We start from the raw sequence: 25,593 nt of genomic DNA, 5'->3' as shown, positions 1-25,593 counted from the left end.
CTGTTGTGCAGCTGCCAACACCCCGCAATGGCGAGAGAAGGAACTCCCACGCAGAGTCACGCACACACGCAGCTATTCTTCTTTGCACATTATGATGAGTTTCTGACCATTCATGGAAACAGCCTAAACACAGTGTTATCCCGAACCTCAACCATAACCAGTTAATGCCAAACCCTAGTTTTAACCTAACCACAATTCAGAGCCCTAACCTTAACCAGTTCCTTTAGAAATGAGGTTCTGTCTCTCTTTTTAGGACCAGGTTTTGGTCTCTATGAGGACTATTGGTCCTGACAAGGCCAGTGTTTATCCCAGAAAAGAAGAGGTTACAAGAAGTACACACACATACATGTGTATACACACACACACACAAGGTATTATTTTCACTCAGCCACTTACTGCCATCATGTGGAGGCAGTGATCAGTGCTTTCCCCTCCTGTGATAAATCCCATTCAGTTGTACAAAATAATTTACCTTGGACATTAGTTACATGCAGTTCAGTTAAAAAATAATCATTGTTCCGCAGGATGAAATCAATAAAAACAATTAAAGAAACACAGTTAACAAAGGACACACAGCCAAACGTGACTTAAACCATCACAATCAATGTCTCATGTTCATAAAAACAAAGGTTAAAACTGTCTGTGTACATTTAAAATCAAATCACTATCACTATAAACTGAATCACTATCCCACTGTCCTGAAATAGGGATGGGTCATACCACGTTTTTGTGTCCAATACCAATAACGATATCACAAACTCACAGAGTATTTACCAATACCAATATTAGTCGGATACAGTCATTTTAGATCATTTATGAACTATATGACGCTGTTAGCAACACATTTATGCTGAGTCATTTCAAAGACTTAATTCTCCAACTGTGTCAAATATTGTTGTAATAAACAGCCCAAACATGACTCAGCTAAAATGATTTTGCTGATTTTTTTAATGTACATCTTTACAGTGTGTGTGTGCCGGTGGGTGCAGGCGGAGGTCAGTGACAGGGCTTCTAAAAACTGTGATGAGCTACTTTTCCATTCAATAAAAATATGTGGTTTATCTGTTAAAGAGAAACAGCTTCAGTAAAAATAATTAGCATTAAATTACTGTTTTAAATATAAATACACATTGAGTGGAGTATAGGAAACCTATAAAAGTACTTAAACAGAGCACAGCACTAAATATTGCCTTGTATTTATGAATGACTTTCAGTCAAAAGCAGCAAGCAGAGGATACTCAGGATTCTCTCATCTCTCCCAACTCCATTTCAGCAGTACAGCGTGGTCCTCTCGTCACATGAGCCCACGTACGCCCCCTTGTGGAACTAAACTTGCTTGATCAGTGATTGATTTAATTAAAATGTGTTTGAAAACAGAGTATTTTTCAAATAATTCCAGGCATAGGATCAATATGAATTGTTATTATTTTTCTTTTTTTTGGAGGACTACAGCAGTCTAACCCTGAACAGAACAACGTTCATAGCCACAAACTGCCAAAACTCATCAGCAAACGAATTATCAGGCTGAAAATCTTGTACTGTGTGAAATGGTCTTGGTTACAATTGTAATGTGGTTTGCTTTGTTCAATGTTAACAATGTTGTTTTCACAAGGACACCAGATATGAAAAGTGAACGATAGCCAGTCGGTGGCCCTAAAGAAAAATCTGTAGAAGGTAACATTTGTAGTACACTTCTGATTCAGGCTCATATTCTTTCTGTGACTCACTTGAAGACACAGATTGTACCCTCTGCATGTGCACAGCTGCACTGTAAATCTTAACTCCATGTGTCGTTTTATTTGCTGCACGTTTGACAGGCTCTGCTGGAGTTTGTGACATTCAGTCTGATGTGAACCACTGATGACTCCTGACATTTGCAGCTGCTCTTAAACGCTGCATGAAACAAAGAACATAAAAAGTGAGTATTAAATATGTGAGTATTTCCTGTCCCTGGCTCTCTTAAACCTGAAGTGGAACCCTAATTAATGGTAACCTTAATTGTTTGTCCAACTATTTTATGTCAGGAAATACCAAAAGGTCCATTACGGCAGGATTCATTTAAGACATGCTTGAGCATTACATACACATGTGAGATAAACCTGTTGAAAGCTTGCTAATATACTATAGTACCCAGATGTGGAAAGTAAAGAAATACATTTACTCAAGTTACTGTATTGAATAATTTTTTTAATGTATTTTGTATTTTTACTTGAGTATGTATTGACTCAAGTATTGTACTTAGTCACTTTATAAATCCTATCCGTTACTAAGTAAAAATAAAAATTCAGCACAATGAAGACCTACCTATAGCTGCACTCGCAAAGTACATTTCAAATGAACTAATTTTTACTTCTACTTGAGTACATTTTCAGATGACTACTTTTTCTTCTACTTGAGTAATATTTCATCAAAGTATTGGTACTTTTACTTGAGTACAACTTTGTTGTACTTTTTCCACCTCTGATAGTACCAACATTCACTCACATCATTCCAATCCAAATGCCAAAGATCGGGGAAATTTGACATAACAACAACAAAGCTAGTGGTGCCCTGAGACTTTCGCACAGTTCTGCATATTTTCTTGTGCCATTGAAGCACTTCAGCAGAGGCTTACAGCAACTGGCAGCTGTTTGGATAAACACTCATACAAGAAGGATGGTTTACCAGGCTCCTTAATATAGAGACATAAGAACAGTGAGAAAAATACAGTCTAATTTAGTATTTTAATACTTTAATAACATAAAGTAATAACATTAGTAGTGGTATAATGTGAAAAATAAATGTAATATGTCATTTTGTGAATTTCTCAGGTACATCTGGAAAAAGCTCCATGTAAACATGTAAAGTGACCAGTGTTTGCTTTTCTGCAACTGTAAATGCAGACTGTGCTGTGGCTCCTGACACTGCAACACAACATTCATGATAAAGACAGGCATAACTAATCAACGAAGCCCCCCATACCAGCCAATAAACGTGTCGTGCTGTAGATATCGCGATGACAGCCTTTACAATCACACCAACACACAGTGCTGGAGTCGTAGACACAGTCACCACATTTGTCTTATAGCGACTGCGACAGATGTAGAAAATAAATCATTTACAAACGGGAAAACCTCCCGCTGACAAGTAAATATACTAACGACGCTGTGTCGGTGACAGTAAATCATTTTTAACGTAGCTAACCTATGAGGCTAGCTAATGCTCAGTTCGCACATGGAGGACATTTCGGCTCTGTCAGGCCCATGTAAACAGAGCCGCGCCGCCGCGTGCACGGAACCACAATGATGCCAGTTGCAGCAGTCCGCTGCGTGTGCGCGCGCATGGCGAGGGGCTTCAGTGGTAGCGGCAGATCACAGGCTCCGACAATAATGTCCGGTTTTGGTAGCAGACTTTCACAATAAAAGAAAAGTATTTATTTATTTATTAATTCATTTATTTATTTATTTGAATGATTGAGTGTTTGTAAGCAAGTGAAAAAATAATAAATAAACAAGTAATAAAAAAATAAAAAATATTTGCATTAGCATATAAATCGCAATTTACAAAAACAGGTAAAGCAATAGCATCATCACCTAATATGTGATCAATATGTGATTATCAAAATGTACTCTAATGCAAGGATATGAAGTGAAATGGTCTGTATTTATATGTACAAGCAGGTGATTTTGTATTCCCTGCGTCTGAGATCGAAAATAAATATTTAATCATGTGTTTGGATTCTTTGACACAGTATGAATAATCATAAATATAATGCCTGCATTTGTTTATTTCAGCCTCATCGTGACCTATTCTCTGATCGGAATCACATGTTCTATAGATGTCCCAGTTTGACCCAAACCACTGATGTTCCCGAGGACCTCATGCCTTTACTGAGCGGACCTTTTATTGTGAATAATTAGACTTGATCCGGTGTGTGCTCGTTGTCGGTGCTGGCTGCTGCTGTTGGAAGAGCACAGGCCGCAGTGATTTGGTAGCCGCTGCAGTAGGAGGAAGGACCGCGGTTCTACCACCTCTATCTTTCACTTTCGTCTCGAAACCCTTTCGGTGGTTCCCTCTTGTAGTGACCAGTAAACTGATTACACAGCAACGTGTTCTATGATTACGAAGTCGTAGTCTTACCGACGGACAGTGATACCAATCGCCATTTTAATCGCACGTTTCCCCCTGACAGAAGCGCTAGCACAACAATGGCTCTGAAAAGAATTCACAAGGTAAGGAAATGAACGACGAGGCCCGGGATTTCGCAGTTTCATCGGGGATTTTAACACAATTGTTGATTACATAATGCTAATCTGGTGGGTTTACTAGACTGTGAACACTTAAACGATATTGTCTTTAATAACCGGGAGATGTTTCGCCTGCCAGCTAACGGTCTGTGAATAGCAAGTGACGACAGTGAGAGCAGCAATGCGCCGCTTTTCTGTGTTCTCCAGAGCCGCTATGAACGGCCCAAGTCATCAGTTGACTTGCATGTTACCGTTATGTTAGCGTCTATTGGTTTACGCCACACGGGTTTACCCCGCTATATGTTCATAAACACTGGGTATGACGAGACATTTAAATGGCAGTAACTGCCGCGAGTAAATGATATTAGTGGTGTTAGCTGTTCTGCCCAGCGTTATCTGCCCCGGTGGCTGGCTAAATCGGGTAGCTACTTGTTCTGATGAAGCTGGCTAACTACATTAACGTTCTATATTTATAATGAAGCGAGGACAAACGCGTCATATTTACGACTCTATCGTGTAGTGTGAGACTCAAACACGACACCATACACAACTAACATCGTTTATTATAGCTCTTAAGCTATAACCCAACAGGCTCCTTGATTTGACAGATAAGTTAACCAGCTAGCATGCAAGCTAACGTTAGCGTTGGCTTCAAGGTGGAAACTCGCGCTTAGTTTTATCAACGACTTGTCGTTGTATTCCTCATCTCTCTGCTTGTCCATTTGCACGTTGTTAATGTTATGGATTTAATATTGAAACGGCATGAACACACGGCTGTGTTTATGTGTTATCATTTGCAACATCACATTTCATTTCGTAGTGCACAAACCGTGTGTTTAAACTAGCTGTGACATAATTGACCTGTTGGTCTAGTTATTATTTGACAATATCACTGTGTAGGGTCTTCAAGGCTAACGAGCAATAATAGAGGTTACCCTTTTAATAATGTTAGCATTGTGTCGCTGTGGTATAATCGGGCCCTACGCGTTGCTCGCCTTTCATGTCATGTTGCTGACAGCAAGCAGAAGCTACCGCTTATTGTTAATTTGTTCGATAGATTAATGTGCTTTGTGTCGGTGTTTGCTATTTCTTCAGTCACTGTTTGCATGTGTCGTGGTGAGGCGGTTGCACCAGCAGATAGCTGGACACACCGTGCTGTTGTCTGTCTTGAGAACTTAGCATTTACTGCTAACATTCGCACCGCAACATCACACTGGGCTACACATAAGTATCAACCTTACTTTCAGGTCACCAGACGACGCAGTGTCTTTGGATCGAATACAACATTTGCTGATTATAATAGTGGTTATTTTAGTAACCAGTACTGTGTTTTTCAGTTGATGCAGTGATGTTTGGGAGCAGTTATAATTACACCTGCCCTACGGGAGTGTTAAGTGAGTCGTGAGTCATGTAGAATAGTAATTTAAAATCATCATCTTTATTTGCTGGGTTTTAATCACATTATTAATTTTGCAGGTATTTGTTTTGGTTGGTGTTTGTTGCCGTTCCCACTTAAGACATGGCTTTTGTTATTTGGGTGATTATATGGGCTGCAATGAACAACTATTATGTCCATACGTCAGAAATTGTTGAAAAATACTGACCCAAGTTTCCCAAACCACAGACAATGTTCTCTGATGTCCTGTTTTGTCCACAAACCCATAGACATTCCGTTTATGTTTACAGACGACCAAATAAACCAGAAAATTTCCGCATAAATATCCAGTGTTTTTGTCACATCTACTCCTTCGCTCTCCTTTCCCACAAAAGTCAGGAAACGGCAGTGACTTGCATTTATGAGAAAGGATGTCGTTTGTGTTGTATGTTTCTGCTTTAAAATGTGAATTGTATGCTTTGGTTGCTTTGTCCATTCAGGCTGCTCTGGAAACGTAGCGGCACAAGATGGCAGGCTCTATAAAGCAAGGCCCTGACCTTAAGCAAGGCTTATCCTAAGGCCATGGAAACCAAATGTTTTTGGGTTTTTTATTAATTACAAAATTATTATACATCTACATAAACACACTTATGCGTAATACAGTTAGTTTCTACCAATAAACCCTAATGTTACACACTGAACATTTTAAAAAGCAAAAACCAAAAATTTAATTTTACAAAAAAAACGATCATCAAAGTGATTATTACAAATGTTGCAATTAAAGAAATCAATTCAATTATTCATCGATTAATCACTTAGCTCTGTCAGCCCCAATCTATGTTGAAATATTTAAAATACTGTACCATACTGCAGGGCCTTATTAACTGACTTGTCATTTGTTTGTGTCAGGAATTGAATGACTTGGCACGGGACCCACCAGCCCAGTGTTCTGCAGGACCAGTAGGAGATGACAGTAAGTGAACATCACTGTCCTTGGTAGCTGTGTTTAACTAGGGTTAAAAAGTGTGTGTTCATTTGACAGAGCATTTGCAAGTACACAAATAAATGTGTTTTTTAAAATTAAATGTATGATCGACTTCCCCCTTCAGTGCTACGTTTGATATAAATGATGTGACTGAATTTCTTTTATCCCAAATTTTAATGAAAAACAACAATGTGACACAGTGAAGGTGTCGACTAAACATGTGGGTCAATGAATGGAGTCAAATGTTATACTAAATTAAGGAAGTCCTATGTGTTTTTTGATTTTCTTTCTGTCTTCTAGTCAGGTACAGTACCTGTCCTGGACTGTTTCAAAGAAAATGAGTGAAAAAACTTATCATTACAGAATTATAATATTCTCGACATTGCTACATACACGTTTCAATTTTGTTCAAACTTGAAACTCATTTATGTTATTTGGCTAAGATTATTTATCCCTTTGTCACTGGAAGATGAAGTGTGTGTCTTATGGATGCAACTAACATTTATTTTGTCTCAATGAGCACAAAATGGTTAAAAACACAGTTGTCGAAACCCTAATTTCTTAATTTGTCCATGAAGCAAATGACAAAGCAAATACTATTCAGTTTACTCTCATAGAGGAACAATGAAAAAGAACATATTCATATTCAAATAATTCAACTTTAAATAATTACTTGGTTAATCATTATTGCAGCATTGGTGTGTTTTATACATGACTTTGTTTCGTAATGTATAAGCAACAATGCATTTGTGGTGTACTATTATTTATTGCGTATAACACAGTGTCACAAGCACCTGGATGGTCTAATGAAGTTCAGAACTATTGCCCTAAAATAAATACCACCTTTTGGAACCTTGTGGTGGTAATTTTGTTGGTTATCTGCCAGAAAGGTCTTGGTTCCGAATTAATCCTGGTGCTGTGTTAGATTGCATTACAGTGAAAGATGAATATATCCCCTAACTGAACTTTTCTAACCCATCTGCCACCACAGTTGTCTGTATCAGGACTTAAAGGCTTTAATCCAAAAAATAAATGTTCTGCAGAACTTGTTTATTCTTTCTAATTAAAACCAATTAACAGGAAGATTGATCATTGCATCATTTTCTCATTCATAATTGTTGGTTAAAACGCCATTAATCTGCAGTTCTGAGTGCAGTTACAGTTTTTTTTTAACGTATTTGTGTTTGTGATCTCAGTGTTGTTGGTGACTATTTTAAGACTCTTGTGCTCTGTTAATCCTCAGCAAACCACTAATGAGTCGATGTTTGTTTATACAGACAGGTGCATTACTGTTCATTGGTGTATTTTTCTGTTAAGTGTTAGAACAATCCAAACGTTTGAGCTCCTGGTTTTCCTGTCTCAACTTTGAGTCAGTTATTTTCTCTCTGAAGAAACATAATTTTGTGGCTATTAAGAGAAGCAAATGTAGCACAGATTTGTCAGCATTCACCTGTTGTCAGAATACAAACAAACTAAAAACTAACACAGACAAAAAAAGTAGTTTCCCATACCTCAAAGTGACGTGAGAAGCAAAGAAAGCAGCAAATGTATTCACATTGAGGAAGATCATATCACAGAACCAACACTTCAATTAATCAATTAACATAATAGTGTGCAGTTCATAGAGTGATGGCGATGATATCGACATCCTGTATTACATTGATCGTGGTCACTTCAGTGTGGTGACAGTGTAGAGTTTTTAAAACAGGGTAGTGCATGGTGAACAGAGTAACAGGAGCACTTAACCACATGAAATATGCTGCCATTTGGGATTAGTGGTTGTTGTACTTGGATGTGTCATTAGAATTAATGTAGAATGTTTGTATGTGTTAATAGGACCGTAACAATAAATTATCCCCATCAGTATATAGATTCACAGCAATATAAATCTATTGATCTCTATTTAAAAATGGTTTTAAAAATAAAAATAGTAATAATAATTACTATTATTATTATTATTCTTTGTGTCAATGTGCAGATTTCATTTTTGAGTTCATATTGCAATTGTATCATTGTCAAAATGAATATCATGATGTAATAGTGAAACTGATGATTTTCCACTTTAATTTGTGGTGTAATTTTGTGTATGGTTCAGCTTAAAACCAGCTATAGACGGAATTAACTTTATTTCAGTGAATGACGCATGCGGAATACAGGGGACAATATTAGAACAGCTTTCAACAAAGGGGATGGGCCAATGCTTATCATGACAGCAACACCTGGTTTTCAAAAGAGTCCAACACCACACAGTATCTCATGTTTTATGTTTGAGATGTATTTGAAGGTGTACATGCATACATTAATGGATCATCAGGACTTTGTACCTTTTTTTTATTTTTATTTTGTACAGTTTGGCAATTTGACACACAAAAAAAGTAAAAATCTTGCTTTGTGTTTATCAAGCACCATTTTTTGGGCTGATTTCCAGTTATTTGTGGAGTTTGACCTGCTGATACCGATTTTAGCGGAAACATTTTACAGCACATACAGGGATTTTTTTTAAATCTTTTCTGTAATATAAAATTCTAACAGAAATACAACCAACTTTTCAGTCATGTAATGTCTGTTAAAAGAAATGGAACAGGTTAACAGATGAATTCTAGTCGCACACATCTTAAAAGTGCAGTGTTATGGAGTAACCATTATGGGCTGAAATATGTGCCACCAGAAACTGAATTTGAATCTTTTATATTTGAATTTAAATGGCTAAACTTGAATAATTGCATTCAAAACTGAATTTGAATCACATGATTTGAATTTGTATTGTTTAATTTCAGTTTTCAAAAGTCAATTTCAATTTACTGTGACAGACACCCAGGTACTAGTAAAGGAAGAGCAATCGAGCTCAGATAGACAGGTCTCCTCTTCGAACAATCAGCACCTACGTTTTTCAGGCACATAATGCCAACTTTTGGCCGTTGTCATTTGAATTTGGCTGGCAAAAAAAATGGTCACCAAGCACACGGAAACAGGTTGCGGTGAAAATCTCAAAACGCCGGCCTCGTGTTGCGTCTAGAGATAGAACATCCACAGCTCGTCCCTTTATGTGTGTCTGTGACTTGTGTGGACGCTGCTCTGTGCTCACTCAAAGCCAGCATTACGTGCTCAATAACATTCACGTTACAACACGTACTGTAGTTGCTGCACACTGTTGATCATGTGGGGCGCAAGTGCATTTGACGGGCATAAAATCAGCAAATCTCATGGTCACGGTCGATCACATGAAAATCGGCCAATTCCGTTCACCGGCTGATCAATCGGTGCATCCCTAATACATATAATAATTTATTACATGATTCTTTGATGTTAAAGAAGCACTTATCACCTTAGTCTTGATGTGTTTATAGACAGATTTTTTTTAGTTCAGTACTGGCTTTAAATGTTGAACCACATGAGTGTTATCAGCATACAAATGGAGAGTTGGATGATGAATCAATATTTTAGATCATCCTTGCTCTAATATGGGGAATTATAATTTGATTGTTAAGAACTTGTGTAAAATGGGAACGTTTGTCAGTCTTGCCCCTACTGTATACGGGCATGTTTTGACACGAAAACAGCACCATGGGGAAAAACTGTGGAGCCCTCTGTTGACATCACTTCCTGCCATCCAACATCACATAAACCACTTGACTATGAGGAGCAAGAAAGTGTTTCTTATAAAGTGTGATTACTGTGGTTGACTTTGTAAGATGACATTTGTCATCAGACCTCCACAGGATGCTTAAATCTGATCATGTATACACGCTCCTCAATCAAATGTGTATCACAAATGTGTACTTTAACTTTTATGTTGTTTCAAACAATATTTTTAATCAGATGGTTCTTAAGGTAGCAGACAGTTTTTCAGCTTTGCAAACTTCATTTTCTGATGAGTATTTCATAACCAATTTATCTGTTGTATTTTTCAGTGTTTCACTGGCAAGCCACAATAATGGGACCTGTAAGTATGAACTTGGTCACATGTTTGTTTGTGTGATGTAGTAATGAATAGAGCTGCAACTAACTTTGGTCCATAAAATGTCAGAAAATAAAAAAAAAATAAAAAAAGTTGATCAGTGTTTGTTAGGGTTGGGTACCTTTCACATCTGAACCGATATCGGTGCCGGTGCCTGGTGTTCCGTCTCGGTTTCCAACAATACTTTTTTTCGGTACCTTACTCTAACTCAGGGGTGTCAAACTCAAATACACAGTGGGCCAAAATTTAAAACTGAACAAAGCCGCGGGCCCAGGTTGAACAAATTAACCTTTTAATAGGGACCCAAACAAGTTTTGCATTGAATATTGAACAAGTAAGGCTTATATAACTTAATAGTGACATGCAAAATCGAGTTTCAAATAATAATAATAATAATTAAAAAATATCAATGGCATATCAAATAAAATTTAAATAAAAAATTGAATGCCTCTTTTCTATTTGCAGCCTTCTGAGGTAAATATCAACATTAACTTTTTCCACAAGCTAATAAATTTGAAAATACCGTTATACTGACCATCAAAGTCGCCAAATCGCCGGCTAAACTCAGCGCGATTGCCCCTGTATAATACCGGCGGGCCAGCTCTAATGTTAATTTGATATTGCCTCAAGGGCCAAATGAAATTACACGGCGGGCCAAAACATGGCCCGCGGGCCAGAGTTTGACACCCATGCTCTAACTGAACTGTAACGCCTGGTTTAACAACTACAAAATTTGATTACAACTTAAAAATTGTATTACACAGAATACAAACATCCTCCCCACCCTACATATGAGCAATGTAATCACAAATGCTGGCCAACATAGAAAGGATCTCCATGGATATATAATTATGTCTGTTTTACATACCCAGTCGATGTAAGGGTTAGGGGTAGGTTTAATATTATAATATTACCTACACAAAAATAAGTAAATCAACTAATGGCCAAGACTGCAGACCTCTCTCCAGCTCTCTCTCCGTGCCAACACGGCGTCACGCTCTCTGTGCACACTGGTTTAAATGAACAACAAACAAATGCTGAGTGCTGATCAAGCGTTTTGTGCAGCATTTTAAGGACCCCAATATGACAGGCTTCATTCAGTGATTGAAACAAATAGATTAACATTAATGAAACGTTTACATGCAGTGCGCGCCCACTCGCTGCGCAGATGGGTTTTGACACATTCAATATTAATGTTCACCTCCGCATGTCTGTTTTTAAAACCTATTTGAATATAGAATATTCGTTGACAGCTCTAAGGCTGTTAAGTGTCATTGTATAGGCTAGACCTCCAGTCCGATTTCCCCCGTTTCATGCAGGAGAAACCACACTCGCAGCAGGAGCTGCTCATGGGCGGGTACACTCAGACTCTTCAGCCAGCGCAACATTGTATCTGGAGTAAAGAAACGCAGCACAGTGACAGCAGATCTTTGGCGACAGTATCCTCGTCTCGTCTCAGCTGAGCTGCGACAGTATCTCAGCTCCAGCGGCGAGCAGTGCGACAGCAGCAGTCTCTGCATCTCACTGAACAACAAAAACGCGAGCGTGCCAGCCATTTACCTTTTGACATATGAACATTTTATCTGTTCGTCAAAATTCTCTTTTGTCCCATGGTTGTCCCGAGAGAGAAAATTTATCGTCCCGATAACAATCAGTTACGTCCCCGGGACGACGGGACTGTTAATTTTAATCCCTGGTGAAAGTACCGAAATTTGGCACGGTTGGATTTTACGTGAACCTATACTCAGTAATACCGATGTGTTTCGGTCAGGTTCGGTACCCAACCCTAGTGTTTGTCAAACCTGGAAATGACCATGTTCTCGAATGTCTTGTTTTGTCCACAAACCAAAATGATTCAGTTTTAATGATTTCTTTATGTGGAGCATAAGAACCAATGAATATATTCAGATTTAAGAAGCTGAAACAATCAGAAATCTTGTTTTAATCATGAAGCAACCTTCAAACCGCTTAATCGATGATCAAAATAGTTGACGATTTATTTAGTAATCAATTAATAATCGATCGATAATTGTTTCAGCTCTAGTAATGAACACATTCAACTCTCAAGTTGCACTTTAATTGTGCTGAATCAGATTTTATAATGTCAACTGAACTTACTACTTACTTGCTTGCCTCATTGGGTTATTCTCTTTGTCATGAACATAAATCACTAACCGATTACCATTTCCCTGCATTAGAATGACAGTCCTTACCAGGGTGGGGTTTTCTTCTTGACTATACACTTCCCCACAGACTACCCCTTCAAACCGCCAAAGGTAAGTAGGACGTAGCTACACGCAGTGTACAAAGTAGCAGCATTCATTATATAAAAAAATACTCGGACGGAGGCACATTGAGCGTTTTGACACGCTGCAGCTTTATGTTGTTCAGTTTCCTGTAGTTACTTTCATCTGCCCCTCTTTCTTACCCACCACATTTTTCTTTCTGTGTTTTCAGGTTGCATTTACCACAAGAATCTACCACCCAAATATCAACAGCAATGGCAGCATTTGTCTTGACATCCTGCGATCACAGTGGTCTCCAGCTCTCACCATCTCCAAAGGTAGGCACTCAAGCCTAATTTATACTCCATTTCAAGACAGTTTTGACAGGCCCCGCCCGACAATACTTAATCGTACATTTTTTAATTCATGCCCTCACTAAAGGTTTAATTTGTCTCTGTGTAACCACACATCTCCAGCTGTATTTTCAGCTACTAGTTTACATGGTATTATCTGGACCTGTACAGTCAGCCTATTTATTTTTAATCCATCTGTGCTGCTGTTTTTAATTTGGATATTTTATGAGATAAAATTTAGATTTTTTATTTACTTTGACTTGACCACTTGATCAGTGGAAGCAAACGAGAGCAACAAGGATATAGAAAGTGACCACTGATCACGTTTCACAACAAAATATGATGGTGTCTGTGATATAAGAAAGGCAAATGATTGAAGCTTCTGCCTTTTTAAACCACATGTTAGGGATGTAAGTGAAGAGGGGAAGCACATTGATTTTCCTGTGAATACAACTTCCTACAAATGGTACACAATCCTCTCACATGGGTTCTAGTACCAATGATGACTTACTATTGAAAAGGCTTGAAAATGCAGCGGCCTGTTAAAGTGTATGACAGATGTATAGCTGTGACCTATACTCATAATTTCAGTCATCTGAATGAAAATGGTGAGTGACTCTTAACGTGTCCATTGCAGTCCTCCTGTCCATCTGCTCTCTGCTGTGTGACCCCAACCCAGATGACCCCTTAGTACCCGAGATCGCTCGCATCTACAAGACGGACAGGGACAAGTAAGTGATTTGTTCTCAGGCTTGTCCCATTGAATAAAAAAAAAAAAAACTAGCTATTGGTGAGAATAAGAATGTAACAAGCATGGGTCATATGTCGTCATGTCTGGAAAGCACAGTCAATGCTGATCTGTTGAATAGGGCCCTCCCTTTTTTTTCGGTAGTATTTTGTTGTAAAGTTCACGTTCGGACTGCAAAATGCAGTCCTGACCTGTTCCAGGCTGCATTCTCATAGACCATTTGAAGTCGTACCCTTTAGGATCCAGCAGAAGGTGCTTTTAAGGTTTCCTCGTCATATGACGGTGATTGTGCTCAAGAGGGACAGCCTGAACTCCTCTCTCTCCGATAGCCAACCACTGGTTTTGTGGAGAGACGTGGGGTGGACAAAGTAATCACAGCTCTGTGATCTGGCTCAAAAATATCTCTTGTGTTCCAGGGACATATCTGTGTAGTCTGAGTGTATGTTTTCATCCATAGGTGATGGTAATAAAAAGAGCTGTATTGATCCCCGATCAGGTTGACGGATAATAATATTAGATATTTTGTGATGACGTTAGCCTTGACTGAAACTTCCTCATGTCGATTTCCCGTTCATGCAGTGTTTGTTCCATCCTACTCTACTGACTGCTTTGTGTTATGAAATGTTTTAATCTCTGTCTGAGAAAATTCTAACAAAAAAACTTTGTGTCAGTAATCCAACTGGCCTTGAACCAGTGCAGTGACTCCCTTACTGCAGCTGGTGTCACTTGTGAGTGTATATATATTTTTTACCTCTCTTGGGAATAGAAAAATAAAAAGAGTAACTTTTTTTGCCTGGAACATGTTGAAGTGCACACCTTGACCTACATCAACAGCAGCGTGCCATTACAAAGGCTGTAAGGAAGGAAGTGCCTGAAACATTGTAGCAGTCAGCTGGTGCTTTCCTTGCTGTAATGTGCAGTGTCTGTAATCTGTCTGCTGTAGTGACAGGCCGCCTGCCCACACTGCACTGTCAGGGATTTTCACTAATTTTTGTCATCATGTTCTATTTAGAATAACTAATAATCAGAAAAGCCCACCTTGTATTTTCTTTTACAGAGAGGCTGTTTTTACATTATTTTGTCATTGTTATAATATTTTGGTATGATTACCATCTAGATGTTGACATAACCACGTCAGTGGTAATCACTGTTATGTTGGTTTTGTTATAAAAACCTCAGTTGCTTTGATTGTTGATGGGGTGACGGCACTGGGTTTTTGGTAGCTGCTGCTGTGACGATAACATAAAAATGATTAAAATAACTTACTGTAATAGCAGGGCAAAATGGTTGGAGTGTGTTTTCCTGTAGAGTCTGAGGCTGTGCTGCTGCTGTCAGGTTAAGTAATGGAGGTAACAGTAACTGCTGTCATACAGTGTGTTAAGGCCGGATCACAAAAACACTTTCAGTGGTGGTTTGAGCCACTTTCTTGAGCTTGTGAACAGTATAACAGTTGTAACAGTATTTTTACATCTTTATTTGTAGACACTGCAACAATGTTAACTAACTTGTTGCCAGAATTTTTCTTTTGAACAATTTTGCTATTGCAAACGGTCATATGACATAAGGAAGTGAGATATTAACAAGCCAGAGAAGCATCCAAGATGGATGTTAATTCCAAATGTTATGCTTGGGACTGAAAGGGCCCTTTTTCTTTGTTTTTACACAAAATAAAGGTAATACCTGTGATTTTTAAACCTGTTTAATTCCCATTACCAGTGGTTGGTCTGACCTTTTAGTGTTTTGTTTTTTTACCCCTTTGTCACCCATGCATTACTTTTGATGTCACAGACGTGCCGGAAACAGAGGCAGAAAAACAACTCCATAACCCTCAGTGACGATTTTGCAGTGGTTTCTGCTTTGTGTCTTATACGCCCGTCTTTAAGTCATGGGTTAAAATGATCTTATTGGTGGCTACATGAATTGTAGCATGGCCCCAGAAATGGGGCATCGCTGGCAAATATAGAGCAGATGAAAAGGAAATTAGCATGTTCACCTGGTCTGATGTTTCCACTGATGCCAATCAGAGCAGAAGCCAATAAAAGCTAGGGCTGAATTTTATATAAATATCTAATTGGGTAGCTAAAATTGTGATTGCAATATCGGAGAGAGTGTGGTCATTTTTACATAATTATTTTTTATTTGTATAACATAAAATGTTAAAAACGTTGATCAGTGTTTGTTAAACATGGAAATGATGATGTTCTGGAATGTCTTGTTTTGTCCTAAAAAAAAATGATTTAGTGTTAATGATTTCTTTGTTATGTAGAGCAAAGAATCCACAAAATGTTCTCTTAAGAAGCTAAAACAATCAGAAATCTTGTTGTAATAATGAAAAAAATATTAATTTAGTAATCGATTAATCGTTTCAGCTCTATCTGGAACGTTGGCGCACTATGTAGTGTCATAAACTTGTGCAGCTTCCTTGGATTTATTACATTAAAGCAAACACAAGTGCTCTTTCAGTTGTAATATAGCAGGATTTCTGTATAAAACGGTGTATAAAAAATGTTTAATGTCATAAATCCTACAATGTTTGTTTTGCAAGGCTTAACAACTAACCGTTCCCTTTCTGTCTGTCCCCGTGTGTCCACAGATACAACAAAATAGCTCGGGAATGGACACAAAAGTATGCAATGTAGCGTTGGAGTAGAAACATGGCCAACCACCTCTACGACAAGGTTAGGGGAGCTTCAGATGTAAAGAGAAAACAAACAAAAAAACCATACAAACAAATGAAAAGTTAAAAACAAGATCATGTTGGTTTTCATTGGAGTGCATTACTTTGAGCCACGCCTCCCCTTCACCAGAGTACCTGTAAAATCCCTCTGCCCCAACTCCCCACAGTCTCTCTCCCTCACTGTTTTACTCTGCCCCCCCCCCCCCCTCTCTCCCTCTCTCCCCTCCCGCCTCTCAGCTCACCTGCCCATCCTCCAGTGTACATATTGTCCACTTGCAATGGTAACATCCATCTCTGCCTACTTCTTCTTTAAACCTCCTCCCATCCTTGTGACCTCTAACCTCATCTCTTAACTTTGCTATTCCGTTACATTTGGTCTCGATGCAGGTTGGGCTGTTGTTCCAACTCCTCCAGACTTCCTCCTGTTACCTTTACGCCCGCATCCTCACCCACCCTCCCCAGACGTTAAATCACTAAAAGCATTCCTTTGAGTATCTGTAAAACTTTGAGGGGACTTTTTTCTTTATTTACCTTCTGTGTTTGTTTTTTAAAGGGGAAGGGGGACAATAATATGGAGGGATTTTTACACTCTGCTCCCTTTCTTGTTTTGTTGTCATTGTAATACCCATCCGTTGAGGTGACAATTCAGGAAAGCAGTTTTAGCACGCGAGCCGAAGGGCACTCTGTATTTTATACAATAAATACTTGTAAAACATTGTAGGCTATTTGAAATGGCCTTTACTGGTCTTTTGTTGGAAAGGACTTGAATTTATTCCCACCCCACACCTCCTGTGTCTCCCCCCAGCCTCAAACCACCTTACCCAAGTTGACCCCTTTGTGTGCACACACACACACACACATGCACGCACAACTATAACCCCATGTCACCACCACCTATTCTTTATTCACTAAGTGGAGGTTCTGGACCAGGTATTTAAGCAATTCATTTTTCTTAGTTTAACCTGTGTTTTTATTCCCCCACCCCATAACTCTTTAGGTTTCTTTTTTTTTTCTTTTTTTTTTTGCTATTGTTGAATTAGAAGCTAACATCTTAAAAGGCTATGGGACTGGCTTGGGCTCTGGGTGCGAGGAGAACCCACTCTTCTTGCACAAAACCTCTGTATATTGAATTACCTGAGAGGCTCATTGAGCTTTGTGTTGATTAAACTGTGTAATAAAAACCATTGACTCCTGTGTTGACTCATTTTCAGGTCCTTTATAGAGGACACGCAGGGGTAAAAGAAAGGGACGTGAAGTCAGGTCACGTTAACCATGACACGGTTCTACAGTAATTAGTCAGAACTCGTACTGCGCATGCAGCCAAAACATGACCATATCTCTGTTTTTAAATATATTGAATCACTAACAAGATCTCTGATTAAAATTTTAAGATCATTTTTTATTGTTTATATTTACTGATTATGCTGTAGCTCCATATGTTCCCTGACGGTTCCACTCAAACCTAAACGTGTGACAAAAACCATGTGATAATGCTCTGGTATGCTCACTATATTGCATTATTAAACAATTATAAGTTTAACCCAAAGTCAATCCTTCTTTCTCACTCACTTTCACTGGGTGCTCAGGCTTTTAGCTGCTCTGCCCCTAGACCCTGGAACTCAGTCCCATCTCAAAACGCACCACTTAAAAATGTCTTAGTCCCTATAATATTGTTAATATATTATGTTATTATTATATTATATGTCATTAACCTTGTTCTTTCTCTCCCTAGTTTGTGTCTTCCCTTCCTTTCCTCTCCCCCTCTCTCTCTGTCCTCATCTTGCAGGTTGTAGGATCCAGATCCAGTTTTGAGGCTATTTTCTTCTGTCTCTACCTCATCTCCCTCTTGTTCTTTCTCTCCCTCCTATCTGTCCCCCACCTCTCCTCTGTCCCCCATTTTTCCTTTCACCCCAACCGGTCGAGGCAGGTGGCTGCACGTGTTTGAGTCTGGTTCTGCCAGAGATTTCTTCCAGTTAAAAGGGAGTTCTTTTTTCTTTCTCTCCATTGATGTCGAGTGCTTGCTCATTGTGTGAACTGTTGAGTTTCTCTGCTCTCCAAAATGTTGTTTAAACTGTAAAGTGATCTTGAGCGTGGTGAAAGACGGCAACAAATGCAATGTATTATTTTTATTATAATTATTAGTAATAAAGTCTACAATCCTATAGTTCACAAATCAACATTAATGGTGTGCTCTAATGCCCTCTGGTGGAGCAGTAATGTACATTCATTTGAAGTCCATTACATGTGAAGATGGCCATTCTGTGCTTGTAATCACTAACCAATGCAGAGCTACTTTGTTAAAATTCATGTATCAAATTAAATCTAGGACATTCAGAGCTCGTTTGGTTGGTTCGCTATTACATTGACTTGTTTCCAAACCCCCTTTTGAGAGGGTAATTGGGCATTAAGGTGATTCTCCTTCCAACTTAGGGGATAGCATTTCATGATGGCATCTCATCATGAGAGAAGGACCACAGACCAACCAGTTTTGATTGGCCTATATTACTTGGTCACTCCTAGTGTTATTGAGTTAAAATCTTTATATGAACAATGTATCAGGGTCTCGGCCGGGGCCAATCCCAGCTGACATAGAGCAAAAGGCGAGGTACGTCCTGGACAGGTCACTAGTCCATCACAGAGCCACATAGAGACAAAAAAAACATCCACTCTAACACCTATTGTCAATTTAGAGTGTCCAATTTAGAAGGTTAATGTTTTGGTTTCAATCTAGCTCAAAAAGTATCTAACTTTTGTAATGAAATGTGACATGAACTGTATTTTTCTGCTGACTTGGAAACATGAAATAACATATATTATGTCAAGAGAAATCAGTTTTGGCCCAAGGGCACTCAACATGTCATAAGAGCATTTTTGTAAAAGACTACATCATCCAATCCAACTTTATTTGTAAAGCACTTCAAAACAATCACAGTGGATCAAAGAGTTGTATAGAATAATAAATAAAAGGCATAGAAGCTCACATTAGGCGATGCATCTAAAAATAAAAAAAATAAATTGAAAGAAATAAAAACGTGGCTAAGTCATAAGGACGTCATGTTAATGACCTGTAGAGCATGTTAATGTTCATATGTAATAATACCACGATTACATATTATGTAAACAGTTTGAAATTTTTCTCGGTCACTTCTTCCTTCAGAGCGGTTTTGTAATAGTAAAGTACAAATACTTTGTTACTGTATTTGAATTTTAATACTAATATAATAAAATATTACTATATTTCCTAAATAAGTTGTGTACTTTTACTCCACTATATTTGCTCTAGCTATCTTTTTTACTCATTACTACCAGTTAAATCAGAAGAAGAGTTGCTAATGGTCTGTATTTTTTTAGAGCTTTTCTAGTCTTGATGAGATGCTTTACACAATAGTTTTTTCCATTAAAATATTCAAACATCATTCATTTCCATTCACACACTGCAACATGGGTTAAGTGTCTTGCTCAAGGACACATGTAGACTAGCTGAGTCAGGAACTGAACACACAGCCTTCCAGTTGAAAGACAACTCATCCTACCACTGAGCTACCACAACTCAATCCCCATTTTTTTTCTAAAACTAATATCATACTTAAAGACATTTACTTAAGTAATATTATGAAAAAGGGACTTCTACCGAAGTAATTTTCTGGTAAGATACTTGGCAGTATCCCCTTTAGGTGCTTTATATAACACTGGTGATAATATTGAGCTGGTAAAGGCTTGATTCGGCAGTTGAGGCGAAGCAGGAAGTCCACTAAAGGCGTGGGTGAACCATCTCGTCGTCGCAGACGCTCGTCGCGCTCTGATTGGCTGCTGCTATAGACGCCGCGGTGACGTAGTACGTTCAGCGTGGCGCTTCTGCTGCTGGTTCTTCGTGAGTTCTGTGAGTTCACTAACGCTAACGGTTGACCTTGTTGTCGAGTGCAGAGCACACACAGCAGCTCACCGTCCAGGAGAAAGTATGTCAATCTCAGGTTTACCTGCCATGCCGCCGCTGACAGCGTCTCCTACAGCCGCTGTGCCCAGCTCGGGTTTCAGCTTCACGAAAGGTAAAGTATGCAGGTTATCTGGTAGCATGCTAGCATGAAGTGACTGTTTGTGTCGCTGCTCAACGTAAACTCCACATATCCACCAGTTAATCGTGCTCCAGACAGGAAGATGCACGGCTCTTAAAAGTGTTGTTTTATTTTATTTAGATAGTCATGTAATCCCTGTGGTGTCATAAACAGTTTGGTTGGCCAGCAGCCATTTGGAGAGCTGAGTGTTGCAGGTTGTGTTTCCAACTTTACAGTGGGTCTCTCCAACAGTGTCAGCTGAGGCCACAGATGAAGGCGACTTCACCAGCATCTTTTCTTAAAAAGGGTGCTTTTGTGTTTTGTGCGGGTCACGCACCGCCACGGTGATCACGCAGATTGCCCGCAGGGCCCCGCGCTGTGTTTGTCCTGAGACTCTGCGTCATGTGACGCTCGCTACACTCGGATAATCCTCCTTATTGTCTCGCCAAAGAGTGGCAAGCTCTCAATCACTTTGTACGGATGTAAAGTTGTCCCTTTTATCTAAACAGCCATGATCCTGTTCAAAAGAAATCATTCTTCAATCCCCTGATGCACCGTGACTAAGCTGAATTATGGGCCGAGTTACTACCTTGGTTGTTTTTGCCATTTTATTTGATTGTTTGCCAGAAAATGTTGAAAAATAATGATTTCTTTGTTACATGGGGCAAAGAAACCAGAAAAAAATCACATTTAAGGTGCTGAGAAATAAAGAAACTTGATTTAATGATTGAAAAAACAATCAATTGTCAAAATAGTTGATTAATTTAGTAATGAGCAATAATCGAATACCCTTTGCAGCTGGAGATATGGTGCAAACTTAAAAAAAAACATGACAAAATGAGAGCTCCTGATTAGTAGAATAAATAATCTTAATTTGACATTAAACAGGTGTGTAGCAGCATGACTGTATGAAACCTGTCCTACTGCATCTATTTTAATGTGCAAATAGCTTTGAGCCAACACATGATACGATAGATCATCAAACTGAACCTGTAGAGCAGATACTGAACATATGTAGGCCTTTTAGTCTTTGGAGTCTTGATCAGTAGAAACGTTCTAAAGCAAATGCTTTTAAAGAAAAGTTAACGCAAATTGAACCATGAACCCTTTTTAGTCTGACTCACAGGTGCACCTGTGTAATCCAGTGGAGAAAAACTGCTTATTCACGTGCACTCAACGGTGTTTATTGACTGCATTTTTGAGGGCATGGTGACTGATAGAGTGGCTCTTATTATTTCCCCTTTAATTGTGGATTACATGTGTAAACATTGGTTTTTTTAATGTCTTCACCATAGTGTCTTATAACAATGCCTGTTACTCCACAGAGCACTTGGTGGTCGCGGTGCCGGTTGCCGTGGTTGCAGCCATCGGGGGCTTCCTAGTCAGCCGTTACCTGTCGTCTGGACGGAGCTGTAAAAAGGGGCTGGTGAACACGGCCGTGAGCAAAGACAGCCCAAAAGTCGTCCACAGCTTTGACATGGAGGACATCGGCACCAAGGCTGTGTACTGCCGCTGCTGGAAGTCAAAGAAGGTCACTCTTGTTCGACACCACTGATTTCTGCATGTTAGCACAGCGTTTGACTGCCTGGAATTAATACGCCAGCACGTAAAGAGAAAAAACATAAAGAGCTAATGCAGCTAGCACACTCCCTTAAGCACACCTTTTGGAATGCTGTCTCGGTGCCACCACCACACCTCAAACATGATTATGAGAAAATCAATCATGAAGTACAAAGGTCTTAAAGCAGATAAAAATTGTTTTTATTTTTCTTCTCCTCTCAATGCTGTTCTCCTTGCAGTTCCCTTACTGTGACGGAGCCCACGCCAGACACAACGATGCCACCGGGGACAACGTGGGGCCCCTGATCATCAAGAAGAAAGATGCTTAAACTGACTAATCTTAGACCTCTGTGGATGCCTCATATACCCCCTCCCAGTTTTTCCACTGTGCTGTCCTCTCCACTGGTATACTCAGAGCCCATAATAGAGACTCTTAATGCTCCAAATAGTCTGCATTTTGATCTCTTCAACCCCGTTTCTGCGTCAGATGACATGGGAACTGTCGGTCGTTAGAGGAAGGACATCAGCAGTGTTCTGTCCGACACTGTCATCTGTCGCATTTTGAAGTATTAAACAAAGTATTTTTCGGGGGCAAAATTGTTCCCACCCCTCTGACACCGGTAGAGTATTTCAGTGAGTGGACGTCGTATCCTCACGCCTGGTGTCTCCCTTTCTTCCCCACTCCTCCAGGTGTGGAGCAGGTGGTTGAGACATAATGACCTGGCAGCTCTTTGCCTCAGTCAACCCAGGGTTTCATTGAAATTCAGCACAGGACTTGTATTCAAATCAGCAGCCCCCCAAGTCTAAACACACACACATAAATGTTCCATGTTTTGATTTTTGCTCATATTAGAGGAAGCTGGTCAGTTTGTGTTTCCTCTGCACTGATCTAAGGAAGCAGAAGTTTAATTCCGTCTTAAATGAAATAATAAAACACCTATCAGCTGCTGGTCACCAGTTACTGTCTGGTTTCAGATTGTATTCAATCATGTGTACGGTGTTTTCAAAGGATATATTTTGCTTTTTTCATTCGATTAATTTTCTACTGGCTACAGTGTGTCTGACTTGGTGATTTGTTGTTTATGTACATTGTGAATAAAACTTGTTGATTGCTCAGATTTTTTTTCTAAACCTACTTTGTTTATTTTTGGGTGCGTTCAGGGCCAAACTCTACATGTGTTTGTGTTTTTTTTCAGTCACAGGATCATTTTACCACTTCACCTCTCGGCAGAGAGGCAGTGCGGTGTATTTATGGATTAACGGCTGACACGGAGATAATAAGTAAACAGGGCCTCAGTGTGTGTGGTGACTGCAGTGGAACCAGTTTGTTGCAAGGACCTTTTTCTGGCATAAACGCTGACCTTGTCAGGACCAGGCATTAGGAGACCAAAACCTAGTCTTACTGAGGCAGAAACTCATTTGTGAGGAGCTGGTTAAAGTTAGAGGTCAGATGTTAAATGTAGCTGGGTTAAGGTTTAGCATTAACTGGTTCTGGTACGGCCTTGTTTGTGCTGTCCTTTTAAATGAAAGTCAGCGCCGTGTCCTAACGAGATCGTCTGTGCGAGCCTGGGTGTGAACGAGTGAGTGAGTCGTGGGTTGGGAGGGTGTGGAGGAGGAGGAGGAGGAGGGAGGACGTCGTGCTGCAGTGTCCACCGGCGCGAGTGGCCATTTTAAGACGCAGCGCTATTTGCGGTGGCCGCTAGAAGACGCTGTGTTTACACGGAAAGTCCGGGCCAGACAGTGTGGGCCCCTGCTCCCGTAGTGACACGCGCACGCATACACGCACAAACACACAGACACGCACGAGGTATCTGGCTGCGTGCCAGATGCAACGCAGGACTCTCACAAGAGGTGGAGTGGACTCAGCTGTCCCCGCGTAAGAGGAGTCACCTTCCACCAGGCAGACACGGGCTGCCGTAAACAACACTTCTTTTTTTTTTTTTACGACGCACGTGCTCAAAAACCAGGGGAACAACAAACAACAGGATGTTAATGACGAACATGCTAACCTACTTTTTTATTTTTAAAAACACTGCACAGAATAACGGCACATATAAAAGAAACATAGTCATGTAAGAATAAAGTGTATCAATAACTAAAATGATAAGGGCTACAAACAAACACTTAGATTACTGTAGTTATTTACCAGTTACATTCAGTTTTGTTGTCAACGGTTATTAATGGTAATGTTGTTGTTAATGGTTATTAATGGTAATTATACCATACTATTAATAATGGGAGTGAATCACAGAATTTGTGTTAACATGTATAACATCTCTTATATCCTATATTCCACATTATAACAGTTGTAATGTACTGCTGTAACACAACTAATTCCCCAGCATAAGAACAGTTAAATCTATCTATCTATCTATCTATCTATCTATCTATCTATCTATCTATCTATCTATCTATCTATCTATCTATCTATCTATCTATCTATCTATCTATCTATCGTTGCAGATAAACCCATACATATATTCACACCTATTTTAATCTTGGTCATGCCTCCATCACTGTACCTACTTATCTATTTTTAACAATATGTAATTCTTCTTTACTGTGTTTTGTCCACACAAACCAAAGTTGACTGGGGTCACGACAGGGCAGGGATAACCTGCTGACACAGGCCTTAAATATACCTTCGTCGCCAGAATTCTCACATATTAATATGCATTACTGTGACATTAGTCTGCTGTCATAAATAATGAATGATGCTCTGCTGATTAAACACACTAGAATAAATATTTAGTGACAAGAGGCCAATAAAAGTACAGGCTTTAAAAAAAAACACACATATATAAACTAGTTTTGTAAACAAAAATATGTATGGTTTGCCTATAAATATGTGTATTATACAGAATACTTAGTAGTAAATAGTAAAGTGGTACATTATATAATCTGCATACAGTGATAAAACCCATAATTTAATGATAAAAACATCATACTGTATGTTACAATGATATTTTTCTATCATATTATTTTCTGTATATTACACTATTACTTTACTATTATAAACTACAATAGTGTAATTTACCTATAATAGTATAATATAGTAGTAGTAGTGATTATTTCTATCATATTATTTTCTGTATATTACACTATTACTATACTATTATAAACTACAATAGTGTAATGTACCTATAATAGTATAATATAGTAGTAGTAGTGATTAAGTCGTTTTTTATGATGCCTAAAAATATGATGAAACAATAGTGACTTTGTGTGTGACGCCTGTGCTCGCTGCTGTCACGCTGAGTGGCTCTGACGGATGTGAAATGATGTGTGTAATTAGTTATTATCCTACAGTATTCACGCTCACTGCCGCGCCGCTCTTCCCGTGGATATTATGGGATGTCGCGGGGTCGCTCTGACCACGCTCTCGGCCGCAGAGTCCACTTCGCATTTTGAGCGACGCCCCCAAATTCCGTGCA

The 25,593-nt window shown here is 39.2% G+C and overlaps 2 protein-coding genes across 2 annotated transcripts; both read left to right on the top strand.

Annotated features, from left to right (window-relative positions):
* Window positions 1-3,991: 3,991 nt before the first annotated feature.
* On the top strand, window positions 3,992-17,714 carry ube2d2 (ubiquitin-conjugating enzyme E2D 2). The gene is made up of 7 exons (XM_083891650.1): window positions 3,992-4,211; window positions 6,511-6,574; window positions 10,498-10,529; window positions 12,743-12,820; window positions 13,002-13,107; window positions 13,760-13,853; window positions 16,464-17,714. The coding sequence occupies exons 1-7, from the start codon at window positions 4,188-4,190 to the stop codon at window positions 16,507-16,509; spliced, it is 444 nt and encodes a 147-aa protein (XP_083747776.1). The 5' UTR covers window positions 3,992-4,187; the 3' UTR covers window positions 16,510-17,714.
* Window positions 17,715-20,415: 2,701 nt separating this feature from the next.
* Window positions 20,416-23,277, top strand: LOC310928598 (CDGSH iron-sulfur domain-containing protein 1). The gene is made up of 3 exons (XM_083891211.1): window positions 20,416-20,593; window positions 21,925-22,130; window positions 22,399-23,277. Exons 1-3 carry the CDS (start codon window positions 20,506-20,508, stop codon window positions 22,486-22,488), a joined length of 384 nt encoding a protein of 127 aa, XP_083747337.1. The 5' UTR covers window positions 20,416-20,505; the 3' UTR covers window positions 22,489-23,277.
* Window positions 23,278-25,593: the final 2,316 nt, after the last annotated feature.

Source organism: Microchirus variegatus (genome assembly GCF_963457635.1).
Source record: "Microchirus variegatus genome assembly, chromosome: 6".
NCBI classification, from domain to species: Eukaryota; Metazoa; Chordata; class Actinopteri; order Pleuronectiformes; family Soleidae; genus Microchirus; species Microchirus variegatus.
This window is presented reverse-complemented; position numbering and strand designations above follow the sequence as displayed.